This window comes from Uloborus diversus, chromosome 1, assembly GCF_026930045.1.
Source record: "Uloborus diversus isolate 005 chromosome 1, Udiv.v.3.1, whole genome shotgun sequence".
In the NCBI taxonomy this organism is placed as follows: domain Eukaryota; kingdom Metazoa; phylum Arthropoda; class Arachnida; order Araneae; family Uloboridae; genus Uloborus; species Uloborus diversus.
Genome location: NC_072731.1, coordinates 64,077,333 through 64,100,426, shown reverse-complemented (window position 1 = coordinate 64,100,426; position 23,094 = coordinate 64,077,333). Strand labels below are relative to the sequence as shown.

Sequence of the window (23,094 nt, the reverse complement as noted above, 5' to 3'; positions counted from 1 at the left end):
AGCATATTTGTTTCTGTTATGTAGAACATCAGTCTGCCATCTCGGTGAGTATATATTTCAGCAATTTAATTCTAATTATTTTACTAAATCGGGACGGGGGGAGGGGGTAAGGCTTGTGTATGCCATTCAAATTTCTACAAAGGGTGCCATAAAAAGATTAAAGTCCCATTTTGGGGGATAGCATTTCTGAGGGGTGGGGTGCTTTGTAAAATTTGGCTATGTAGATGGGTTGCGCGTTCGCTCTTAGGGGGCGGGGGGGGGGGGGGGGCTTCCATATGTAAACCATCTGCATTTTTCAAAACCTATCGGCCATCAAAGTAAATTTTCCAGGAAATAATTGTAACACTTCAAGTAAAGCTAAAGCAGGGATGACAGGGGACGGAGTGGGCGTGATCAGGGTGCAGATTAAACCATCAAAACTTTTAGAGGTGTTTGAACATAATTAAAGTGTCATTGAGGAACTTTTTTGGGTGTGGTGGGGCTTGGTAAAATTTGGGGAAGGGAGGAGTGCTCTGTCATTATTGGGTGGGGGGAGAGGACACTCAGAACTAAATCTGCATTTTAAGATCTGCAATAAAGGCTATCGGTCATCTCGATAAACCAGAGATTCGAGCAATTTACCCTTAGCTGTGCTGGGGTGACGAAGAGAGGGGGAGGGGGCTATGGCGCAGACAGCACCATTGAAATTTTTAGCGAAAATCGGAGTTCCATTCCTTAAGTCAGTGGCGTCACTAGGTGGGCGGTCCGCCCTGGGTGTCACCTGTCTGGGGGGTGACACCCAAAATGAAATTACAAGTTTCTAAAAAATATGAAGCTATAAAATGCATTTTTAAGACTACAAATTTAAAATTTTTCCAGAGGTAAACGTCCCGGGACCCCCTTCTTTCACCCTACATCATGGGGTGAATACTATACTCAGGATTAGGTTCATATTGTCAGTACTTGGACTGTTGTATGAATTTCATGCTTACAAAGAATACTAAAACCTTTTTTTTTTGTTGAGGGGGAGGGGGACGTGACACCACAAATTGACACCCTGGGTGTCACCCAGGCTAGGTACGCCACTGCTTAAGTTTTTCCTCATCTTCGGTAGATGACTTTTAAAAGCGAAACATTTTCTTTGCCTGATCCGTAACCACTTTTGCACGCTGTATAAAACAAGATGTATCTTTTTTTCTCTTAATATTTGACTTTGATGTGTCCATTAAAATATTTTAAACCTCTTTCATAATAATTTTACGAAATGCGGAAAAACAATATTAATGCATAACCGAATTATAACTATGAATCCCGCATCAGCTAATATGAACTCCGTCAAAAGTAACGTGCTCCCTAACCGCACTGCCCTCTAGCAGAATTCCTCAATTTCATCCTCAAGAATCGCGGTGAAAACTGGCGGTCGGCACACTACTCTTTCTAGGCACTATATTTTGAGTATTTATTGAACAGATCTTGTATTTAGATGTAAATACAAGTTTATCGTTGTGTAAACGGTGGTTCATTTTACTTGCTTAATTGCGGTTTTCTGAAGTGCATGCTGGCTGAATTATATTGTGACTATTTAACTACTCTAAAAATAAGTCTTTTTGAACTTTTTACAGACAACATAGAGTGCAATTTTCATGCATATACATTGCACTGTAACTGTCTCTATTCCTAGTATTGAATTATGATACATTTGTAGTTTAAAATAAGTGTAAATTAACATTTAATCCTCTTTCCCCCTATCCCAAGAGTTTGACTATTATAGTTCTCTCTCTCTCTTTTTTTTTTTTGTAGAGTGTTAGGAATAAACTAGAGAAATATGGTTAAGTAAAACAATTTTGCCTAATTGGCATGAAAAATGTAAAGTTTTTTGCTAAAAGGATATGTAATAAGTTTCATTGGTTATTTCTTTTTCAAACATTTTGCTTAAAGCTATCATATACCTTTTCAGACCTTGTTTGTGTAATCTTATTGAACATTCATTAAATATCAATGTTCGTTTGAAATTTTGCTATTGATACTTATTTATTTTTATTTGTTTATTTATTTTTTTGTGGTATGAAAATAATAGGTATCAAGAAACCAAGTTAGAATTGGAAGAGTTCCAAGAAAGCAGTCGAGAACTTGAAGCTGAATTAGAAACGCAGTTGGAGCAAACAGAGGCACGAAACAAAGAATTGAAAACTCTATCTAGTCGACTTCAAATTGAATGTGAATCCTTAAAGGTAATTTGCATCAGGCATTTGAATTTTTTTGAGATTAAATTTTAAAAAATGATCTTGAAATTCAAAAACTTGATTGGGTATTTAATTTCAAGATTTTTGTATTATTTTCTTCACTTTCTTTTTTGTTCTTGGTTTATTTATTTATTATTATTTTTAAATTTTATTGCTTGTCCTAAAAATTGTATGTTGTAATGATTGTGCTAACAATGTTTATTGGAGAATTTAAAAAAAAATAAAATAAATAAAAAAAGGCTTTTTCCTTTTAATTTTCTGTGAAATATTTCATGAGTGAAACAAGTATGATCTTCCTCATACAGTGAATATAAAGTGTCTTCTCATCAGGGTTCACCAAACAAGGCCCAGCCCGGAAGAAACCACCTTTTTTTTCAGGTGAACCCACCTTAAACACCTTCTCAGAAAAGTGGGTTTTTTAAAAATTTACTGCATATTGAAATCATTTACGTTGTGGAAGAAAACTAAGTGAAGATATAGGGTAAAAGCTCCAGTAGTCTGCCATTTAAGATATCATTTGTTGAGTTTTGTTAACCTAAAAATTTCAGTTATCAATACAACAACAAAAACAATGAAAACCTTTAGGCTGTACCTTTTTGATAATGATTCACTATTTCGTCTCTGGAATAAAAATGTTTTTATTTTAAAAACCAAGCTATTGTTAATACGAGAAAATGCTCCAGTAGTCGGCCTTAGAAACCCAGTAGTCAGCCATTTCATTTTCGTTACTATTATGAGGTGTAAGTGAATAAATTTGAACAAATATGAATCTGAAACTTACAGAACAGCAGTGTACTTAAAAAATTAATTCCAGTAATTACAAAAGAAGTTTGCATTCCGGATGTCTTCATAATATTTATCTTTATATTATCTTCTAAACTACGATCAGTTTGAATATACATCTCATGCAATATTTTTTTTATTATTTATCTTCTAGATCATAGGTTCTCAACCTGCAGGGGGGGGGGGGTTGCAAAAAAATCTCAAAACGGGGAAGGGGGGGGGGGAGCGTTAGGGTATATCAGATAAAATAAAATCAACCCTCTCATTAATATTGTGAAAGTGACTATTGTGTACGCCAACCTCACTTGAATCTTAAGTTATCTCAAAAAATTGAATTTACTTTTCATTTTGAATTTCATATGTTCTAGTAATAAGTTGTTCAAAATAAAGCTTTGAACAGTTGAGTTGAATCTTGTGTGTGAAACTATCTAGATTTTTCCTTATTTACTAGTTTTCAGCTATCCATATCAGTTCCAGTTTCGAATTAGATTGCTTGTATTAAGCACGTACGGAGAGAGAGGGGGGAGGGGGTGACTTCATGTCAGCAGGGGTCTGTGAAGGATTTTTCACAGGGTCCGTCTTTTGTGAAAAATAAAATAATTTTCTAAAAAAAAATTTTTCAAAATTTCGATGGTGCAAATGCTGCATCATTAAAACTTAAAGTTGAGTGTTTTCCTCTTTTCTGTTGAGAATATCATTGAGTGTTTTTCTAATATGGGGGGGGGGGGCATCACTCTCTGGGGAGATGGGCACCCCTCAAGTATCAATATTTATTTCCCATTCTACATTGTGTTAAATTTTTCTTAAAATGTTACACGTAAAGATTTAAAATAAATGTAACAAAAAAAAAATAATAATAATAAAATTCAGGCAGGGAGGTTCAGCATTTAACTTTTTGTCCCAAGACACTTTTAAAGCGAAAAGAATTTCGTTTAAAACTTATTAAGTCCGTAATTTTAATGAAAATAAAACGAGATTTTATTTGTTTACCTCTTAATAAAGAGTACTAAACGTCAAAAATTCGAAAAATCCGATTCTCATAGCGGATTCAAAGAGATAGATATGCAATCCCCCTCAAAGTGAAGGCATCAAAAGTATAAAAAACGGCTTGTAAAAGAAATATTTTTGATAAAGTTATTTTAGAATTACGTTTTAAAGGCCTATGATAAGCAGATCATTAATAACTATCGCCACAGTTGAAGCAAAAATAAAATTAAACCATCGATTCAGCATTTTAATTTTTGACTCATACTAGAAAATGGAGTTTCGCTTTAAAAACTTGAAATAAGCGTTTTAACAAAAATAAAGATACTTTTCATTTATTTGTATGCTAATAACGCGAAGTTAGTTTCAAAAAAGAATAAAATATGATTCTCATATCGGATGTAAAAAGATTGCACTTTTCGAAATGTAGGCATCTAAAGAAAAAAAAGGTAAATAAGAGTGAATTTAAAGTTAATCATCCTTGTTAGCATTGAAAAATCAAACCAATATAATTTACTCCCAAAATAAGTCACACACACATAAATATTGCCAAGCTGGTAAATGGATGAAAATATTTTCTAATCAAGTCATTATAAAGGTTTAATGCCAGACAGTAAGTGGGGATAATTTTGAAGTTGGTAACCCTATCTGAAGCAATCATTTTTTTCCCACCTCTACTATCCCTTTGCAGTTCTAAGTTCATTTTGCTGTTATTGTTTATTAAATCATTACCAGGGAGAAAAGTGCTTACGAGGAAAAGTGCTTACCAGGCTTTTTGGCTTTTTCGGAGAAGTTAACAACAACACCATCACCCAACACTGCTGCAAAATAGCTATGATAAAACTAACAAGTAAAATTATTTGAAACCAAACTGAATTTCAGCTGTTAATTTCTTTCAGAGAAACAAACAAGCAATATATTTATTTGGTTGTACTAGTTATTTATTGCTTGCAGGAGCATCACAAGTGTTTTTTTTTTTTTTTCCAAACTTAGCAGATTTTGTATAAGCTCATCCTTCTAATTTAATTTAATAAGATTCCAAAATTATTGGTTTTATACACGGGAAACATGCGCGTTATTTTGATTTCAGATTTGCTCTTTCAATAAACAATTTGAAAGCGGTTTTTGTTTATCAGAATTTTGTGAAGGGTCTATTTTGGTTGATCAGAATTTTGTGAAAGGTCCGTTCTGGTTGATCGGATTTTTGTGAAGGGTCCGTTAACGGACCCAAATTTCCTCTGGCCAAACCCCTGGTCAGTCTTCAAAGGGGCTTCAGAGCCTGAAAGTTTGAGAACCCCTGTTCTATGTCAGCAACTAAAATGATATTATATGCTGCGAAAAAAGTTGATAGAATTCATGACCGAAAAAGAGCAAATTATTGATCGATATGATTGACATTTGGTTAGTCTATGTTCATTAGAACGAAACTTCAACATACAGAACACAAAATTAAAATTGTAGTTTTGGGACTAACTTCACCTCAAAACAATAAAAGTAAAAATCCTTTTACGTAAAAGATTAGCAATCAAGGTCACGTCTGAAGCAAAATTTAACACAATAAAAAATGGTACTCCGTTGGGAACGAACTGCAGTAAAGTGAGTTATAGGCTCGTCCGTATTTTCAAAGTTTTTTTTTTTTTGGGGGGGGGGGGGGGAGCAAATGGTATGAATACAGTTCATTTGAAATTAAAGCATCAAAATACGAGCAAAAATGCATAATTGCATTATACTGGGAAAATCCAGAGGGGTAAATTGCTTTCCCCCCCTTTATTGATTGCCCAAATGACAGCCTGTATGTAGGTTAATTGAAATTCAGACATTTGGGGGTGTCCTGAATATAATCATACAGTCTTCAACAAGAATATTAGTAACAATGCATAAACTAAAATGGAATTAGTAGCTACGTAATGCAATTTTGAAGCTAAGTCAGCATTATTTTAAACAAGAAATAAATTTTGATTTCCTAGAGAAGAAACCCAAAGGAAATAAATGTCCAGGTTATGGAAGCAGTAATAAAAGATGTAACTAACATTTGAAATAATTACCCTTAGTAAAATCAAAACATAAACGTAAGATGGTTTCATAAGAAAGACAATAAATCACTATTTGGTAATGAGATGTGAAGTGATAGAACATTTATTCTAAACGCAACGATTAACTAAATTTACAACATCAGTTTTCAAGAATTCTAAGTTAAAACCAACATTAGAGGCAATAAAATGATGAAATAACCCCTTTTTGTCAAAAAATGTTCAGGCAGAAATTTTTGATGAATATCAGAAAATCCATATTAGGTACGCAGTTGACTACTGGGTGATCAACAAAACAGTATAGAACCAGTGGTCAATCTGTCATGGCCGACTATTGGAAATGCATAAAAATTCAGTACCCTGTGGTCGGCCATCCCTCTAAAAATAATTGAGTTGAAGAAAGAGTTTAATTTTTAATTGAAACGTAATGTTATACTATCCATTAAAACATAAGTAAAAGCAAATTTATGTCAGAACGAAAAAAATAAGGGTATTTAACATTTAAAGATGAGGTGTCTTCTTAAGAAAAAATAAGCAGAATCGCAAATTAGGATGATGGGCACACTATTTAAAATAAATTGACTCATTACTGCTTAATAAAACGTACTTACAACTTCACTGTTGTTGGATGATAATTGGGGACAGGTAAAGAAATGTGGGAATGCATCATATCCGATTTTGAGCTATACAACTATTTATAAGCAGTTTTATGTGCTTGTAGCTGACTACTGGAGCACTTACCCTATTTTTGATATTAATCACCTGAAGATAGTTGGCAATAGTTGTTAGCCAATAGCGCTATGAAAAGGAAATGGCAACTGTGTAGAAGAAAATGCAAAGAGTCTGCTCAGGTTTACTGTGGAGTGGGCAAAAATCCAGTTAGGACAAGTCGATCTGAATGAAGGGGAAAAGTAAAATATTTGATGTGCTAGGTTCGCTCATTTTAATTTTTAATTTAATTAATGTAATTCTGATTAATTTAGAGTTTTACACACATCTGCAAAACCTAGCGCACCTGAAAACTAATAGATGTGTCGGTCCATTTTCTCCTGGAAACCGGATGTTTGTCTTTTCATTGGCGGTCAGACAGTATTGTGGTTAGGTGAAACAAAATCACTGATAACTAGGTGAATAAAAATTTATCTGGATTTACTACAAAAATCCACCTTGTGTCACACTTGATGCTTCTTTCTGGTCTATAATTTCTTTTTCACGATTATTAGTGATCTGTTATGTAAAGATCTTTCTTGGATATGCTGTTATCTGTTATTGAAAAAAGTTAAACAACCTGTTCTAAATACTTATATTAACCTTTTAATTCAAAAGTTTCATTTTTGTTTTTCCATTTAGTTCCCTTACTTTGTATGTGTTCAACAATTAAGTAATTAAGCTGCACTGTATTCTTTGAATGTTTTTTCATTTACTTTAAAATTACTGTAATTTTCTAGGATAAATTACAAAAAACTCAGCATGATAGTCAGGCACAAATTGCTGACCTTGAGCAGGAGTTAGTTTGTGTTACTGCTGCTCGAGATAGTTTGCAGAAATATATACGAGAACTGGAGCAAAGTAATGATGATCTAGAGAGGGCAAAAAGGTAAAAAATCAGTTTATATTTTCAAGTTCTCAAATTAAATCTATTTTCTTAAACATTGCTAAAATTTTTTGATCTGAAAAGCTATTAATTTCTGTATTTCATTTTATCCATTTTTACTTTTTTCTATATCTATTATATGGAAGAAAGTGTTGGATTGGTGCAGATTTTCGAATTTTGACGGATTCAAACGTTTTGAGGTGTGCTGAGTCCATTTCGACCATTTTTGGAAAATGTCTGTCTGTTTGTGTGTGTGTGTGTCACGTATGTGTGTGACTATTTTTTTTGTGGCCGCTCTACAGCAAAAACTATCACATGAAATCGAACAAAATTTGGTACACATATGTGCCCTTAAGTGAACTTGTGCCCATTGGTTTTTGGTGAGAATTCCTCGAAGCGGGGTGGAGCAATGGGACGTTTCTTGAGTTATGCGTGCCTGCTATTCCCCAAGAAGTAACTGGTGGAATCAAGCAAAATTTGGTCCATATGTTGCCCCTAACAGGTACAGGTGCTGATTCAATTTTGGTGTCAATAGCTCAAACGAGGGTTGAGCTATTGAACGTTTCTGTCGTCAATTGTGACTGCTGTATCTCAAGAAATAATGAACAGAATCAAACAAAAATTTATCGGCAAGTAGCCTTTCAAGGGTATAAGAGCCGATTCTATTTTGGCGTCAATAACTGAAAAGGGGGTAGCGCAATCAAATGTTCATTTTTTTTCATTGTGAGTGCCAAATCTAAAGAAGTAATGTTACGTTCTGGATGAAATTTGGAATAAATGTAAATCCATATGTAAACAGGCGTTAGTTCAATTTTGGCACCAATCATTCCATGGGGGAGGGGGGGGGATTATTTTTTTTAGCTTTAATATAAAAATAGCTTTATAAATGCAACAATAAGAAAGATAAATCGTAATGGATTGTCGTCTGTGTATTTTTTGTGCTTTTAATGGTTGGAAAGTGACCAGAAAATCGCAATGATTTAAACTTGTTAACTGTTGCCATCTTGTGTTTGTTAACAAATGTTTGTAATTATTTTAAGCAAGGCTTTTAAAATAATTTTCAATTTTTATTCTTTGTTTTGCTCTTTAGATAAATCAGGAATTGGGATGGTTGTCAAGTTTTGGCGTGTGTAATTTTGTTTTTGTTGGAAATATTGCTTCCTCGTCAAGCATGGGGAGCAGGGTTTCTGCCACAGTCGCATTTTTCACAAAATGTGAAAACACTATATCAATTGCGAAAATTAAGCGAAGCATTCCTGCTTTTTTGCTCTAACAAAAAATAAATTATTAAAAAAAAAATATGATCCAAGAGAGGAAGCAGCATGGCGATACTCAACTTAATCTTTTTTTAAATATTAAGTCAAGATTTTAAAATTATTATTCAGTTCAACAATACTTAGTCTTCTGGCATTATGTCCCCCTCAACAACTGCATTATTGGGAGGAAGGGAGTGCAACATTCTAAAAACGAAACGTGTAGTTTATTTTTTTATTTTATGTTAAAAAAAAAACTGCTGCACTTCTTTAAAGATCTCATAAATGAAATAAAAATTTTATTTTCAAACTGGAGATGAAACACACTGGGGCATTTAAAAAGATATGGAAATACACATATTTTAGCACTTTGCTAAAACTTTTCCCACAATTTTAGCTTTTACGCTGAAGAACTTTTGAACCCAGCTTAAACGCTGATTGGGAGGGATCAGAATTATAAGAAAGATATAGAAGAAAGTTTCGTGATGGCCACAACATACTAGTTGAAAAATTGTTTGAAGAAAATTCTTGTACTTTTATTTAAGTTACATTCACAGACATAATTTAGATTAAATATGAAATTAAGTATATTTATAATATAGCATTAGTTTGTTTCTGGAGATGCTTCACTGCCATTGTTTATCACTTTTTAATAATTTTATGCACATGAGTTTGATTTAAAAAGACAAAGGTTATTATTTAACTGCTAAATTAAAAAAATAAAAATATAATGTCTTTTAATAATATAAAATATAACACATAATCTATACATATAATAAAATAAGATGTTTGTTTGTGTGAGTGTGGCGCGCTTCTCGGGAAAATGGTAAAGCCTAGAAACATGAAATTTGGTATACAGGTGCAGTTTTTGCTGAAGATGTGCACCTCTGGCTTCAATTTTTAATATTTTAATTAGAAAAAAGTTATTTAATTTTTTTATGTGTTTTTTCGCACTTTTTAGTACATTTTACCTCACAGACCCCGAACCAATCGCACCACACAAATATTTTTTGTACTGTAGTGTAGGAAATTTAATTTTAAATATGATGAATGAAATAATTTTGAAGATAGAGCAATTTTTGTATTTTTTATGAATTTTTGAAAAAACCTTTAATTTGCATTTTTTTTCTAATATCATTAAAGCCTCATGTCTAAAATTTAAGTTGGTAATAGTAAACTTTTTTCAGAGTAAAAAGCTCTCAAAAATACACAATAGTTTTTTTTTTTTTTTTTTCAATTTTTTTACTGCTGAACACATCATGTCTTTCCACACAGGCCAAAAAAAGCATTCTTCATTCTTTTATGCCTCTGACATCACTACTTGGATTTCAATTCGATATTTACGATGGAATCTTAATCACAAACAATGTTAATCTTTTTTTTTTTTTAACTATATAGCTTACTTGTACATTTTGTGATGTGATGACCACTTGTTTTTCCAGCAGTGCTTGCTTTTTTTCTTTTCTTTTTTGTTCCATTTAGGGATTGCATTTATTTCTTTTTTCATTCCCCCCCCCCCCCCAAGCTGGACGTTTTGCAGTATCTATATTACGTTACATTTCATAGTTGTGCATATTTAATTCAATAAAAATAGCGAGATTTTTTTTCTTCATCAAACTCTACTTTTTGCACACTTGGGGGGAATTTGGAGGACTCTCTTTTGCTCTACTTAAATAAAAAAAACGGTTTTTTGAGTGATCTTTGTTTTTATTAGGAAATGGGTGGGGAGGTATAAATAAATAGAGATGGATAAGAAAATTTAAAGATAGATCATAAAGGTAGATAGCCTCTGAAGGCGGCAATCGTGGTGTAAAAATGTGAATGGCACAGAAAAAGATAGAGACGGATTGATTAATACTGCTGCCAAATTTATTTAAACATCTGCCAAAGGCAGCAAACTTGAAGAAAAAAGGTAAATGACAAGTTAGCCAAACAGCTGCCTTAGGTGTCTGTTAGCATAGAAAGGCGAATGGTGTAAGAAGGCAAAGCAGCTGGTCGCCGCAGGCGGCTAGTCTTTACTAATAATAAAGCTGAAAGTCTCTCTGTCCGAGTCTCTCTCTTTCTGTCAGGATCTCTGTGACGCGTATAGCGCTCAGACCGTTTGGCCGATTTTCATGAAATATGGCAGAAAGTTAGTTTGTAGCATGAGGGCGTGCATCTCGAAGCGATTTTTCAAAAATTCGATGTGGTTCTTTTTCTGTTCCAATTTTAAGAACAAAATTATCATAAGATAGACGAGTAAATTACGAAATTATCATAACATGGAACTGTAATATGGGCACATGCCAATTGGCGAGAAAATTCACCATACGTTATTTGTAAATATACAGGTCAACCAAAAGACATTTAATTTTCTATTACGAGCAAAGTCGTGCAGGTACCACTAGTATAGAATAAAGTACTTTTATCAAGGGCTTGCTTTCCTCTTGTACTCTAAAGATCTTGTCCCTTTAGATCTCCGGTGTGGCCCACAAGCAATGTGAGACGCTTCCAAAATATTGAAATATAAAATTTTCAAAACATGAGCATAATTTTAGGCATAGGGCTTTTTCAAGTGACTTTTATACTCTGATTTTATAGGAATAAAAAAACTGAGAAAACTTCCGATCATTTTTGATGATTTAAAGAAATGTTTTGAACATAAAACTCACAAAGTCTTCATTTTTTTTTCTTTTTCGTGTTCAGGAATTTATTTTGCCTTTATTTTTGTTATTAAACCATTGGTAGTTTTTTTTCTCTCTCAATTTATTTCACTACTTGCCTGTAAAAGTATTTTTTATGCATTTAATTACATTTTCATTTAAGTGTATAACTCTTACTCTGCTTCTTATTGCAGCAATTTTCAATCCACATGAAGTTCATCTTTTCACTTTCATCTATATCTAATACAACCGTGGAAATCTGCACAACTTGGGAGAAGTGGATTTTAGGATTTGCGGATTTCAGGCCATGAAGAAACTAATTTTTAAGCATATCTTAGAACTAAAAAAATAACACAACAATAAAAACTTCGAAACATTAAAAAAAATTACTATTTGCAATATTTGTGACAATACATTAGAATCAAGAATTTATGCTATAGATACAGAAAAAAGTTTTGTTATGGCCATAAAATACTAGTTCAAAGTGGCACTTTTATGCCTGAATTTTTTAAGCTTAACAAATTCAAGTTTTGAAAAAACTCCGTTTTTTTTACATCATGTTTTTTAAATTTATGAAATTTAATTAATCTACACCTTTTTCTTTCCTCTTAATGAAACTGACAGTTCTATCTACCCTATTTTATTTATAGGGCTGCTGTTTCATCTTTAGAAGATTTTGAATCAAGGCTTAATCAAGTAAGAATTCAATGCTTCATCTCTACTTGCTTTCAGCAAGTTGATTCCCCTCTTTAGTACTTTCTAAATTTTTATTTGACTTCATAATTTTTTTTTTTTTTTTTTGAAGGCCATTGAAAGAAATGCTTTCCTTGAAAGTGAATTGGATGAAAAAGAGGTTTTAAAAGTAACAGTGCAAAGGCTGAAAGATGAATCAAGAGGTAATATTAATTGTTCTTTATGCTAGTTAAAAGTTTTTTTCCCTCGTAAAATGTAAAATTCATTAATAACTGTTAAATGAAAAAAAAAAATCTGTTGTGATTGTTTTTTTAAATACATGGATGTTATGAATGTAGGTTAAGTTAATTATTACTAATATAGGTAGCAGACTTGACAGACGTTGTCCTGTTCAAATATTATGTATGCTGATTTTTAACTCCAACTACTCCCGAATGCCTCCTTTAATCAAAAAAAAAAAAAATTCCCAAAATTTCCTTCAATTTAAAGAGGAAATTTTAATTTAAAACTAATTTTAATCAAATTCAAATTTCAATTGATGAAATTGATCAGCTACAAAAATCATAACTACATTTTTTATAATAAACTTTAAGCTGCAGTTATTATAATAATTATTATGACCATAAGATTTTCATTTTCGATGAGCCGTTGTATTCTTCTTACAAACTTATTACGATATTATTTTCAAAGTGCTGTATAATATTTCATAAGATGTATAAAATCAAACGAGAACTGAGAATTCAAATTTGTAGGTTAGGATATTCAATGCACATGTATACATGTTAAAAGAAAGAAAAATCCTATCAAATACTCATTTCAGGACTGCACCTTAAAAAATTGCGCAATAGATATTTCGTAATTCAATTGCAATTGAAAATGTTTTTTCAATAAATAAAAATATAATATTCTCAACTAGCCACTTGTGGCAACCAGCTGGTGCTCCTTTTTACGCCATTCGCCCTATGCAAGCAGCCACCTATGGCGGCTGTTTAAATAAATTTGGCAGCAGTATTAATCAATTTATATCTGTCTTTTTCAATGTTAATTTGAGTAAAGTATTTTCTATATCTATCTCCAGTTCGTTTTGTGAAATTCACCTTTTTATACCAAGATTGCCGCCTTCAGCGGCTATCTACCTTTTCCAGCTATTATCCATCTTTATTGAATTTAACCTCTCTACCCATTCCGTAATAAAAACAAAGATCACTCAAGAAAACGCTTTTTGTTTAATTAAATAGCACAAAAAAAGGTCTCCTTTACTCCCGGTAGTGTGTAAAAAGTATCGTTTGCCAAAGAAAAGAAAATAAAACCTTGCTGTTAATAAATGATCACAACTATATAACATGACGTAGTTTTGATACAGCAAAACGTCCAGCCAGGGGGGGGGGGAGAAAAAAGAAATAAATGGGAGCAATTTCTAAATAAAATTAAAAAATGGAAAGAAAAACAGCAACCGCAGTCAGAAGATAAAAAAAAAGGTAAACATTGTAGCGATTGAAGATTCGATGCCACAGTATTGAATGGAAATCCAGGGTGTGACGTCACAGATAAGAGAAGAATGGTTTTTTCCGACTGATTCGTCTGACGCGTCAAAATTTGATGTTGTTGCATTAAAAAAATTGCGCATTTTTGAAAAAAAAAAATCTTCTGAAGAAAGACAAATGTTTTGATTATTACATAGTTAAATTTTAGAAAAGAGGCTTCTATATTTTTTGAGGGATTGGTTAAGCCAAAAATGAAACCCAGAACCCCCCCCCCCCCCCCCCCCGCAAAATAAAGGTTTTTTTCAAAAATTCATAAAAAAATACAAAAATTAATAGATTTGCTTTAATGTTTTTCTCATCATGTTAGAAATTAAATTTGCTACATTTTAGTGCAAAAAATATTTTTCTGGCGCATTTCGCTTGGGTTCAGTGGGGTTAAAAAAGCTAAAAACTGCTAAAAATCACATAAAACATTAAATAACTTTTTTTCTAATTAAAATATCAAAAATCGAAGTCCGAGGTGCACGCCATCAGCATAAGTTGCACCTGTATACCAAATTTCATCTTTCTAGACCTTACCATTTTCCCTGGATGCAAGACACAATGCACAAACATCTTGTTTTATTATGTGTACTAGCCGCTTGCGGCGACGAGCTGGTTCGCTTCTATGCTATTTGCCTTTAAATACAAGCAGCCGAGCCGCCTAGGCCAGCTGTTTGGCTTACTTGTTATTCACCATTTTGCACCAAGTTTGCCGCCTTCAGCGGCTGTTTAACAAAATTGGGGGTGGTATGAATCAATCTATATTTATCAATATTAATTTGAATAAAATATTTTCTATATATCTCCACTAAGATCGTTTGGAATTTTCCCAAAGGAGGGGGATCTCAATGCAAATTTTGTCAGAAAATAACAAAAAGCATTTCCATTTTCATGTGAAAGCATTATTTTTTCAAAATCATGGAGAGGGGTGGGACTATTACCCCGTTGAAGTTCCTTAAATGGCAGACCTGTCTATGTCTTGCTGTCCATCGACCAAAACGGCCTCGATGAAAAGCAAGAGATAGACATACGATATTTATCTACCTGTAGATCTATGCATTAGGGCGGAGTGAAAATAATAAAATTGAGAAATACAATTATCCTGTATGCGGAAAAGTTGCCTCTTACCAAGCCTAATAATTATACAAAATTTCAGCTAAATCAAATATCTTTAGCTGCCCATTTGACTTTGAATTTTAAGTAATTAATCTGATTTTTAACCAACCTGGCAAAAATGGAATGATAAAATATAATTACCTCTCATTTGAAACTTAATGTGTTTGAAATGAAACTCTTGATAAATAAATACTTAATCTATCGTTAGTTGAATTACCTAGGCGATTGCGAAATTTCTTTCAAACGTGTATTAAGCATGCTAATCACACATGCTTTTCCAGCGCACTTTCTTGTTGCGTTCACTGGTATCAACTGCGTTCTTTCCAGTTAGTTGTTTCTCTCTTTTAAAGTAGTTCATTTAGTTTTAATTATTTCGAACCATTAAAATTATTACTTCAAACTTAAATGAAGATGTTTTTACATATAAGCAACTTGAAAGGAAAAAATAAAAAATGCAATTATTAGTCAAGATTTTTCTTTAGCATCGTAAAGGAGATCAGCGTCTATTTTTATAAGTGTAACTGAATTAAAGTCAAATAGTTGTCTGCATTTATTATATATCCCTTTTAAAGCTGTTGAAGGCCCATCTCTCTCACACATTTTATAATGCTCAGCATTGACAATAGAATGTTTTCTTAGCATGACTACTCTATTTTATTATACTGTAAATTGCACAAGTATTCACTTCCAATCCGACATGATAATTTAGATTTAATACTATAAAGTATACTCTAACAACATATTCTGTTGAAATTTTCACGTTCTCTGATGGGCATTTTCTGGAAACCGAAAAGTTCTATTTGTTGTCGTTGGCCGTCTACAATTTCTGTATTCTTTGCTCGCAAGCAGATTGAAATATTTTCATTTGAAATTCCATTCCACATTTTGTAGATATACCATTGATCTGTACTAAGTTCATCAGGGGCAACCTCTGCCAAAGATACATCCACTTTTTGAAAGTTTACTACAGCCATATCTTCAAAGGACTCTAGTTTTTTCCCCATTTCTAAAAAATACCCTTTTGGCCCAGCGGTTATTTCCATTCAAATGTTCCAGTAAATGGCTTAATTGTATTTGTACAAAATTCATAAATAAACCATTGCAAAGAACGTCCAATAGAAATCCCAATTTCCCTTAGGACTCCACTTTTTTGCACTTAACGTCCAACGCGCTACTTAGAAATATCGATAATTTTCTTTTAAAAAGTTAATATGCGTATTTAAATGTTATGAGAGCTATCAGACATAGGAGTTACAAGGATATCCTACTTTGATTTAAGTTAGGAGAGTAAAACAACTTGGTCTCCTATTGTCTTTCTAGCTTTATTTTTTCATTCCTTTATTTGAATCAAAATATTGCCTTTTCGACCATCAAAGTACAGCATATTCTTATGAAAAGTGTTATTCCTCATTTTTCTTTTCAAGTCAATAGGTATTTTTCTTCTTTTCCTTCTGATTTTGCGACGATCAACTTCCAGGGTTCGTACTCCTCCTGAAAATCCTGAAAAACTCCTGAAATTTAATTTTTTCTTCTAAGGGCCCTTAAAACTCCTGAATTTTTGTTTTAATCTCCTGATTTCCCCCTCTCTTCTTGAAAATAATTTTTACTAGTAAAAGTGCTTCATCAATCTCAAAATAAAACTTTAACAATCGCTAATTTTAATTCCATGTTGTTAGACTGCCATATCAAAAGAGCCAATGAAAAATCTCATATTATATAGAGCACCCATTGCTTTTTGTAAAGACATGGGGTGTGTTTGAACCGACTGACCGGTTACTTCATTCAAACATGCTCATTACGTTTCATGATTGTAACACCGGCCTAGGTTTTGTGTCAACTGCTATTAAGCATATTTTCTTTATTGCTAATTAGTAGTGCTGTTGCTATTTTGTAGTATATTTAGCATTGATAATACTAAATATACTACAAATACATAATATACGAAGTACTATGTACTAAATATACTAAAAACTACTCGTGTTATTACTCCTGAAAATTCTGCTTTTGACTCCTGAAAACTCCTGAAATTCATTTTGTCTGGAAGAGTATGAACCTTGAACTTCTTTGGAGGAATCTTCTTTGGCAATTATTCAAATACAAAAGTGACGATCAGGAACAGGCTCTGGGCCCAGCTTAGCTGGTCCTAGGTCAGTTAGTCCTTAGTGAAGATCAGTGGCCCTCTTAAAGCTATCGACCCTCTTACTCACTACAGCCGCTTCCGGTAAAATTCCTAGTGCCCAAAACCCTACTAAAGTAATAATTTTTTCTAATTTCCAGATCAGCTTGAGATTTGAGTAGCTTAAAACAATGACCACTTGTCCGGCCTCCCATGCCAAAATTTAAAACCCATTAACCCATCTTTCATATTCATAAATTTAAACAACTGAATCATGTCCTATCTGACTCTCCTTTGCCCCAGGCTATATGTATTGAGGCTTTTAAGTCTGACACCATTATCTAAATATAAAAGGCCTCTTACTAGCCTAGATGAAGCCCTTCTTTGAGCCTTTACAATGAAAAAATATCTTTCTTCGGACAAGGAGACTGAAACTGAACAGAATACTAATTACTAAAGATGAGATCTTACCAAACTCATACATCTTTCAAAGCAGCATTGATAATAATTGATGCTGATCTATCGGAGTCATGATCCTATGCTACATTTGGAAGTATAATTCTCCTTTTCGATGCTGAAGAAAAACCTTTATTTATAATTGTGCTTTTTTATTTTCAAGTTGTTTATATGTAAAAACAGCATCTTCATTTATATTTGAAGTAATAATTTTAATGGTTTGAAATAATTCAAACTAAATGAACTACTTTAAAAGAGAACGACAACCAACTAGAACAAAGAACGCAGTTGATACCAGTGAACGCAAGAGGAAAGTGCGTTGGTAAAGCATGTGTGATTAGCGTGCTTAATACACGTTTGAAAGAAATTTTGCAATGGCCTAGGTAATTCAACTAACGATAGATTAAGTATTTATTTATCAAGAGTTTCATTTCAAATACACGAAGTTTCAAATGAGAGGTATAATTATATTTTATCATTCCATTTTTGCCAGTTTGGTGAAAAATCAGGTTAATTGCTTAAAATTCAAAGTCAAATGGGCAGCTAAAGGTATTATTTGAATTAGCTGAAATTTTGTGCAATAATTAGGCTTGGTAAGAGGCAACTTTTCTGCATACAGGCTAATTATTTTTCTCAATTTCATTTTTTTCACTCCGCTCTACTACGCATATCTACCTTTGATGGTAATTAACAATTTTTTTTCTCAATGAGTATTAATTCGTAAAAAAACATTTTTTTGTGCACTCAATTTCTATCTACCTATTCAATCCTTCTCTAAATTTTCTGGTTAGCAAAATGTCCAGAGGGGGGGGGGGGAGGAACAAATGAAATCCCTAGAAGAAAACAAAAATAAATAAATCCTTTGGAAGGAAAGGAAAAAAAGCAAGTTACTTCAGTAAGATCACATGGACGCTTTACGTCATATTCAAAGCCATCACAGCAGACAGCAGATCTTCGGTGAAGCGAGAGCTCATATCTTCGTTCTGTATTTAAAAAATTGTAAAAAAAAAGAAAACTATTGTGTATTTTTGAAAACTTTTTTTTCTGAAGAGGGTGAAATGTTCTCACTATCACATATTTAAATTTTAGAAAGAAGGCTAATATACATTTTGGAGGATGAGTTTCAAAAAAAAACAACTCGGGGGGAAAAAATGCAAAATAAAGGTTTTTTCAAAAATTCATAAAAAATACAAAAATTGCTCTATCTATGAATTTTTTATATTCATATTTAAAATTAAATTTCCTACACTATAGTACAGAAAATATTTGTGTGGCACGATTGATTTGGGGTCTGTGAGGTAAAAAGTACTAAAAATCACATAAAACAATAAATAACTTTTTTTCCAATTAAAATATCAAAAATCAAAGCCCAAGGTCCTCATCGTCGGTAAAAACTGCACCTGTATACCAAATTTCATCTTTCTAGGCTTTGCCGTTTTCCCGGAATGCGCATCACGTACACACACACACGCAAACTAACATCTTATTTTATTATATGCATAGATAGATAAGAGTGCAATTTCTGTACAAAATGATTTTGATGTTATAATAACAAAGTAATGGCACAAGTAAATGGTAAGTCACAAATTTCTGAAATGCGGATTTATTTACTAAATTTCAGATAATTGCAAATCATAAAAGCACAGAAATTTTTTTATGAAATCAATCGGCAAAAAAAAAGTCTTAATTTTTAAAAATGTATTTTAAACAATAATTATTCTAGTATTATGAATCTTATAATTAACTTCACCCATTTACAGTTTTATTTTCAATAAGTTGTTTAATACTTCATAACATACATAGAATCAAGTGGTCAATTCTTATTTAAAACTGATTTAACCAGAGCACAAAACCCAGATGTATAGTTTTGAAATATAAATGAAATGCTCTGCATTGTTTCTCGCAAAAAATTTCTTTGCTTTGTGCTTTACAGATTTAAGGCAAGAGATGGTGATCCACAGTAGACCTGTTTTTGAAAAATCACTAAGCACAGATGTGAAATCTGAGCACATAAAAAGTATTGATTCAAACAAAATTAAGTCAGAGCTGGAAAATCATTCAGAACTGCCATTGAAGAGTATGTATGTTTTGTAAATTCATATTTTTTAGAATTTTTACAATTTCAATCAAGCAGTTATTTGAAAATTAATTTTTTTTTCTGATTCTTAACTAATTCTTAAGCATTCATTTTTAGTTTGTAAAATAAGACAAAGTTTGTAAAACTTATAAATTTTTAAAACTAAATTCAAATAAATTATTACCAAAATTTTCAAACAAAAGTCAAATGCAATTGTATTTTTATTTCATAGTTTTTTAAAATATTTGGACATGTTATTTCTTTAACTATTATGAGTGATTTTAATTTCTTAGTGGTTTGTTTTTAATTAACTTTTATTTTTCATATTTCATAGGACTGAGTTGCCATCAACTAAATACATCCTTACCTTTGACACCTTCCTCTCGAATTTCTGCATTAAATATAGTTGGTGATTTATTAAGAAAAGTAGGGGTAAGCTGCTTCAAATTTTTTTACAAAGCCTCATTAAAACAAAAAATGAATTTAGTGTATTACAAAAATGGAGTTTTATTTCATAAAATTCAACCTTCCTGTTAGTAAAATTGTTACTGTGATTTTTTCTTTAGTATAACAATCTGCATTGTCATTTTATATTATGAAAAATATTCATATATATATATATATATATATTCTAAGTCTTTATTGTTTTTATCCAGTGAGTGCAAAAGTTAATTCGGAGTTAGTAGGTAAAAGTCACACAGTGATTAGGCAAATAAAGTTCTTTATTCAATTGATGATATATTCTCCATAGCTGTCTGTAATCTGTTTACAACATTTTGGCAGCATAGGGATGCATAAAAACTGCGTGATTTAGATTAGAAGAACGAAGGCACGGCATTTTATAAGGCATCCAAAGAGTCAAGCTTTGTTCCATTTAAATGATTTTGCAGTCACCAGAACAAGTGATAATCAGATGGTGTGATATCAAAAGAATACTGTGGATGAGTTAGAATATTCCATTTGAGGCTGTTCAGTTTGCACAGCGTCTGTCTTGAAATGACACCTGTTGTCCTGATGATATGACGTCCTAATGAAAAATTATGCCCTTCCGATTCAACAAACTCGGGCTTTTCTGTTTGATTTCTCAGTTCAGATTTGTTAATTCGTGATAATACTTGTCCAAATCAATCGTTTGGCCAGCAGGGGGAAACTCAAAATAAATTATGTCCTTGCAATCTCACCAAATACAAATTATCACCTTCATCAGGTGCGAACTGGCCTTTGCCATTGTGTCACCATGCTCACCTGCATATTTTCATGTGCATTAGCGTTGAACATTATTGTACAGATCCAAAAACTTCAAAAGAATTGAATGAATCTGAGTTCCGAAAAATTCTAAAGATAACGCTTTGAAACAATTTTTAAATTTGGATGAAACTGTGCTTTTTTTAAATTTGTGTCCCACTAAAAGTTTATGCTAATAAAACGAGCACTGTTTCGGACGAAACAAGTTTGAAGAAACACAGCTAGTTCTTTTGATTGCAAACATAAATGGTTAAGTTTAATTTACTCCTCTTCTGCTGCAAATCCCTGTGCTTGAAAAAGGTTAAAACTCTTCCTATGAACTATAAAGCTAATACCAAAACTTGGATGACTTCAAATGAATTTAAAGAGTGTCTAGAGGCTTTCCAACTTTAAAATCAGAAAGAAAGAAAGATAGGAAAAGTTTGCTTCTAATGGATCAAGGCCCTACTTATCCTGCAGCTGGCATTCTTCAAAACATGAAGATAGTATTTTTGCCAGCTAATTGTACAGTAAACTACTGCCTTTGGACTTAGGGATTATTAGCTCATTTAAAATCCATTACTAGAAATTCCTATTGCAAAAAGTGCTTACTGACAGCCCAAGAGTTAAAATTAATGTTTTAGAATTCTTACGACTTATGCAACAAAGCTGGAATGCAGTATCTCAAAACACAATCCAAAATGTGTTTTAAAAAAGCAGGCATTTTTCTAAGCATTGATAAAAGTAAAATAGAGAATGAAGAATTTACTAGGGCTCGACCGATGGCATTTTTTGGCCGATGGGCTGATGCCGATTGTTGGCCGATTGTTTTCCTCCAAATGGCCGATGCCGTTGGCCGATGGCCAAAAAAAAAAGTTGATACAATTGTCAGGAATTTAAAAGATCATTGATTCATTTCACTTTATTTCCTTTCTTCGAATAAGGAATTGTAATCACAAAAAAAAAAAAAAAAAATCAAATCTTGACCCAAATTTCTATTTTACGATCACCCAATTTCTTCACAAGTTTTTTCGGCACATCTGTACATGCATATGTACCTAAGAACATGTGGATGGCCGAAATATCCATTTCGAACGCCTCCTCAGTTAATTATCGCAAATTGTCTTGTGATGTCTTCATGCGCCTAAACTAGCGTCACTCAAAAACGTTATGAAATAGTAAGTTGAAAACTCATACGTACGTAGTATGATCTGAAAGTTAGAGGATAAGTTGTGTGAAACCGAACCCTGAATAGTTCACATTACCGAAGCACATCTATCTACAAAATAGTCACCTTGAACGACTATGCACTTCTGGCAACGTTCGTATAGCTTTTTAGAAGCACTCCTGGAAGACATTTTTCGCAAACTCCTGTAAGGTCTCTTAAGCTGCTGCTTTAACTTCATCGTGGGGAAGAAGGCGACTTTCATGTTGAGGATGCACGGTTCGATTGGTCAATACTCTGATATGACAAACAAATAACGTAACGTTTCGTCGAACTTAGCTCCGTGTGACTTTTACCTGTTCACAGTAAAAAAACTTTTGGATGGACGCCGCTTTCTTCCATCAGGAGAAGATAAAGCTGCATCATAGAAGGTAGCGAAAAATTGGCTTCCAGGAGTGCTTCCAAAAGTTATATGAACACTGGCAGAAGTACATAGTCCCTCAAGATAACCTTTTGAAGGTGGATGTGCTTCTGTAATGTGAACTATTCTGGGTAAGGTTTTATACAGCTTGTCCCCGAACTTTTGGATTGTGCTACGTACAATCTGTATAAGGTGTAGTTATGCTTCTCCTTTTTTGACTGCTGTATGATGAAAGAGAAAGAACAACAGTTAAAAAAAAAAAGAAAAGAAAGAAAAAAGGAAAAAAAACAAAGAGACTGTTTAATAACTAATTGATTTGATTTTTTTAATTGAACATATAACTAAGATTTCAGTAATATTGTAATGATGTATGGATTTAGGTTCACTAAACATAGTTTAAAAACATTAAATTATGTTGTTAAATCATTCAAAAAAAAAAAAAAAGAATAAAACTATGAAACCGTCAACAAATTACGCAATTAAAGTGCAAAGGTTGCACGTAGACATTTTTTGGTCATCAAATTAAACAAAAAGGTAACAGATAAATTACAATACTAAATCATAATAGGAATATTTTTATACTTATTTAAAATTTACGAATAGAAAATTTTGCATTTTTCAAAAAACTAAAACAGTGACATAAATTTTGCTGAAACAAAAAATAGCCATGAAAAGAGCGAGGTTCTTAAAACGCAGCTACAATAAACAAACTCAATATTTACACCAAGTTAATAACTGAATACATATACTACTTGATCTGATGTTATTGAATTATCTAATATTATCTGATAT

At 32.5% G+C, this 23,094-nt stretch overlaps 1 protein-coding gene across 1 annotated transcript in view; it reads left to right on the top strand.

Moving 5' to 3' along the window:
• Positions 1-23,094, top strand: part of LOC129234619 (nuclear distribution protein nudE-like 1) — a 54,544-nt gene that overhangs the window by 17,063 nt on the left and 14,387 nt on the right. The window contains exons 3-8 of the mRNA XM_054868652.1: positions 2,057-2,210; positions 7,468-7,616; positions 12,159-12,204; positions 12,314-12,404; positions 19,349-19,492; positions 19,827-19,924. Of these exons, the coding sequence (XP_054724627.1) occupies positions 2,057-2,210; positions 7,468-7,616; positions 12,159-12,204; positions 12,314-12,404; positions 19,349-19,492; positions 19,827-19,924 (682 nt within the window). The remainder of the gene's footprint in view (positions 1-2,056; positions 2,211-7,467; positions 7,617-12,158; positions 12,205-12,313; positions 12,405-19,348; positions 19,493-19,826; positions 19,925-23,094) is intronic.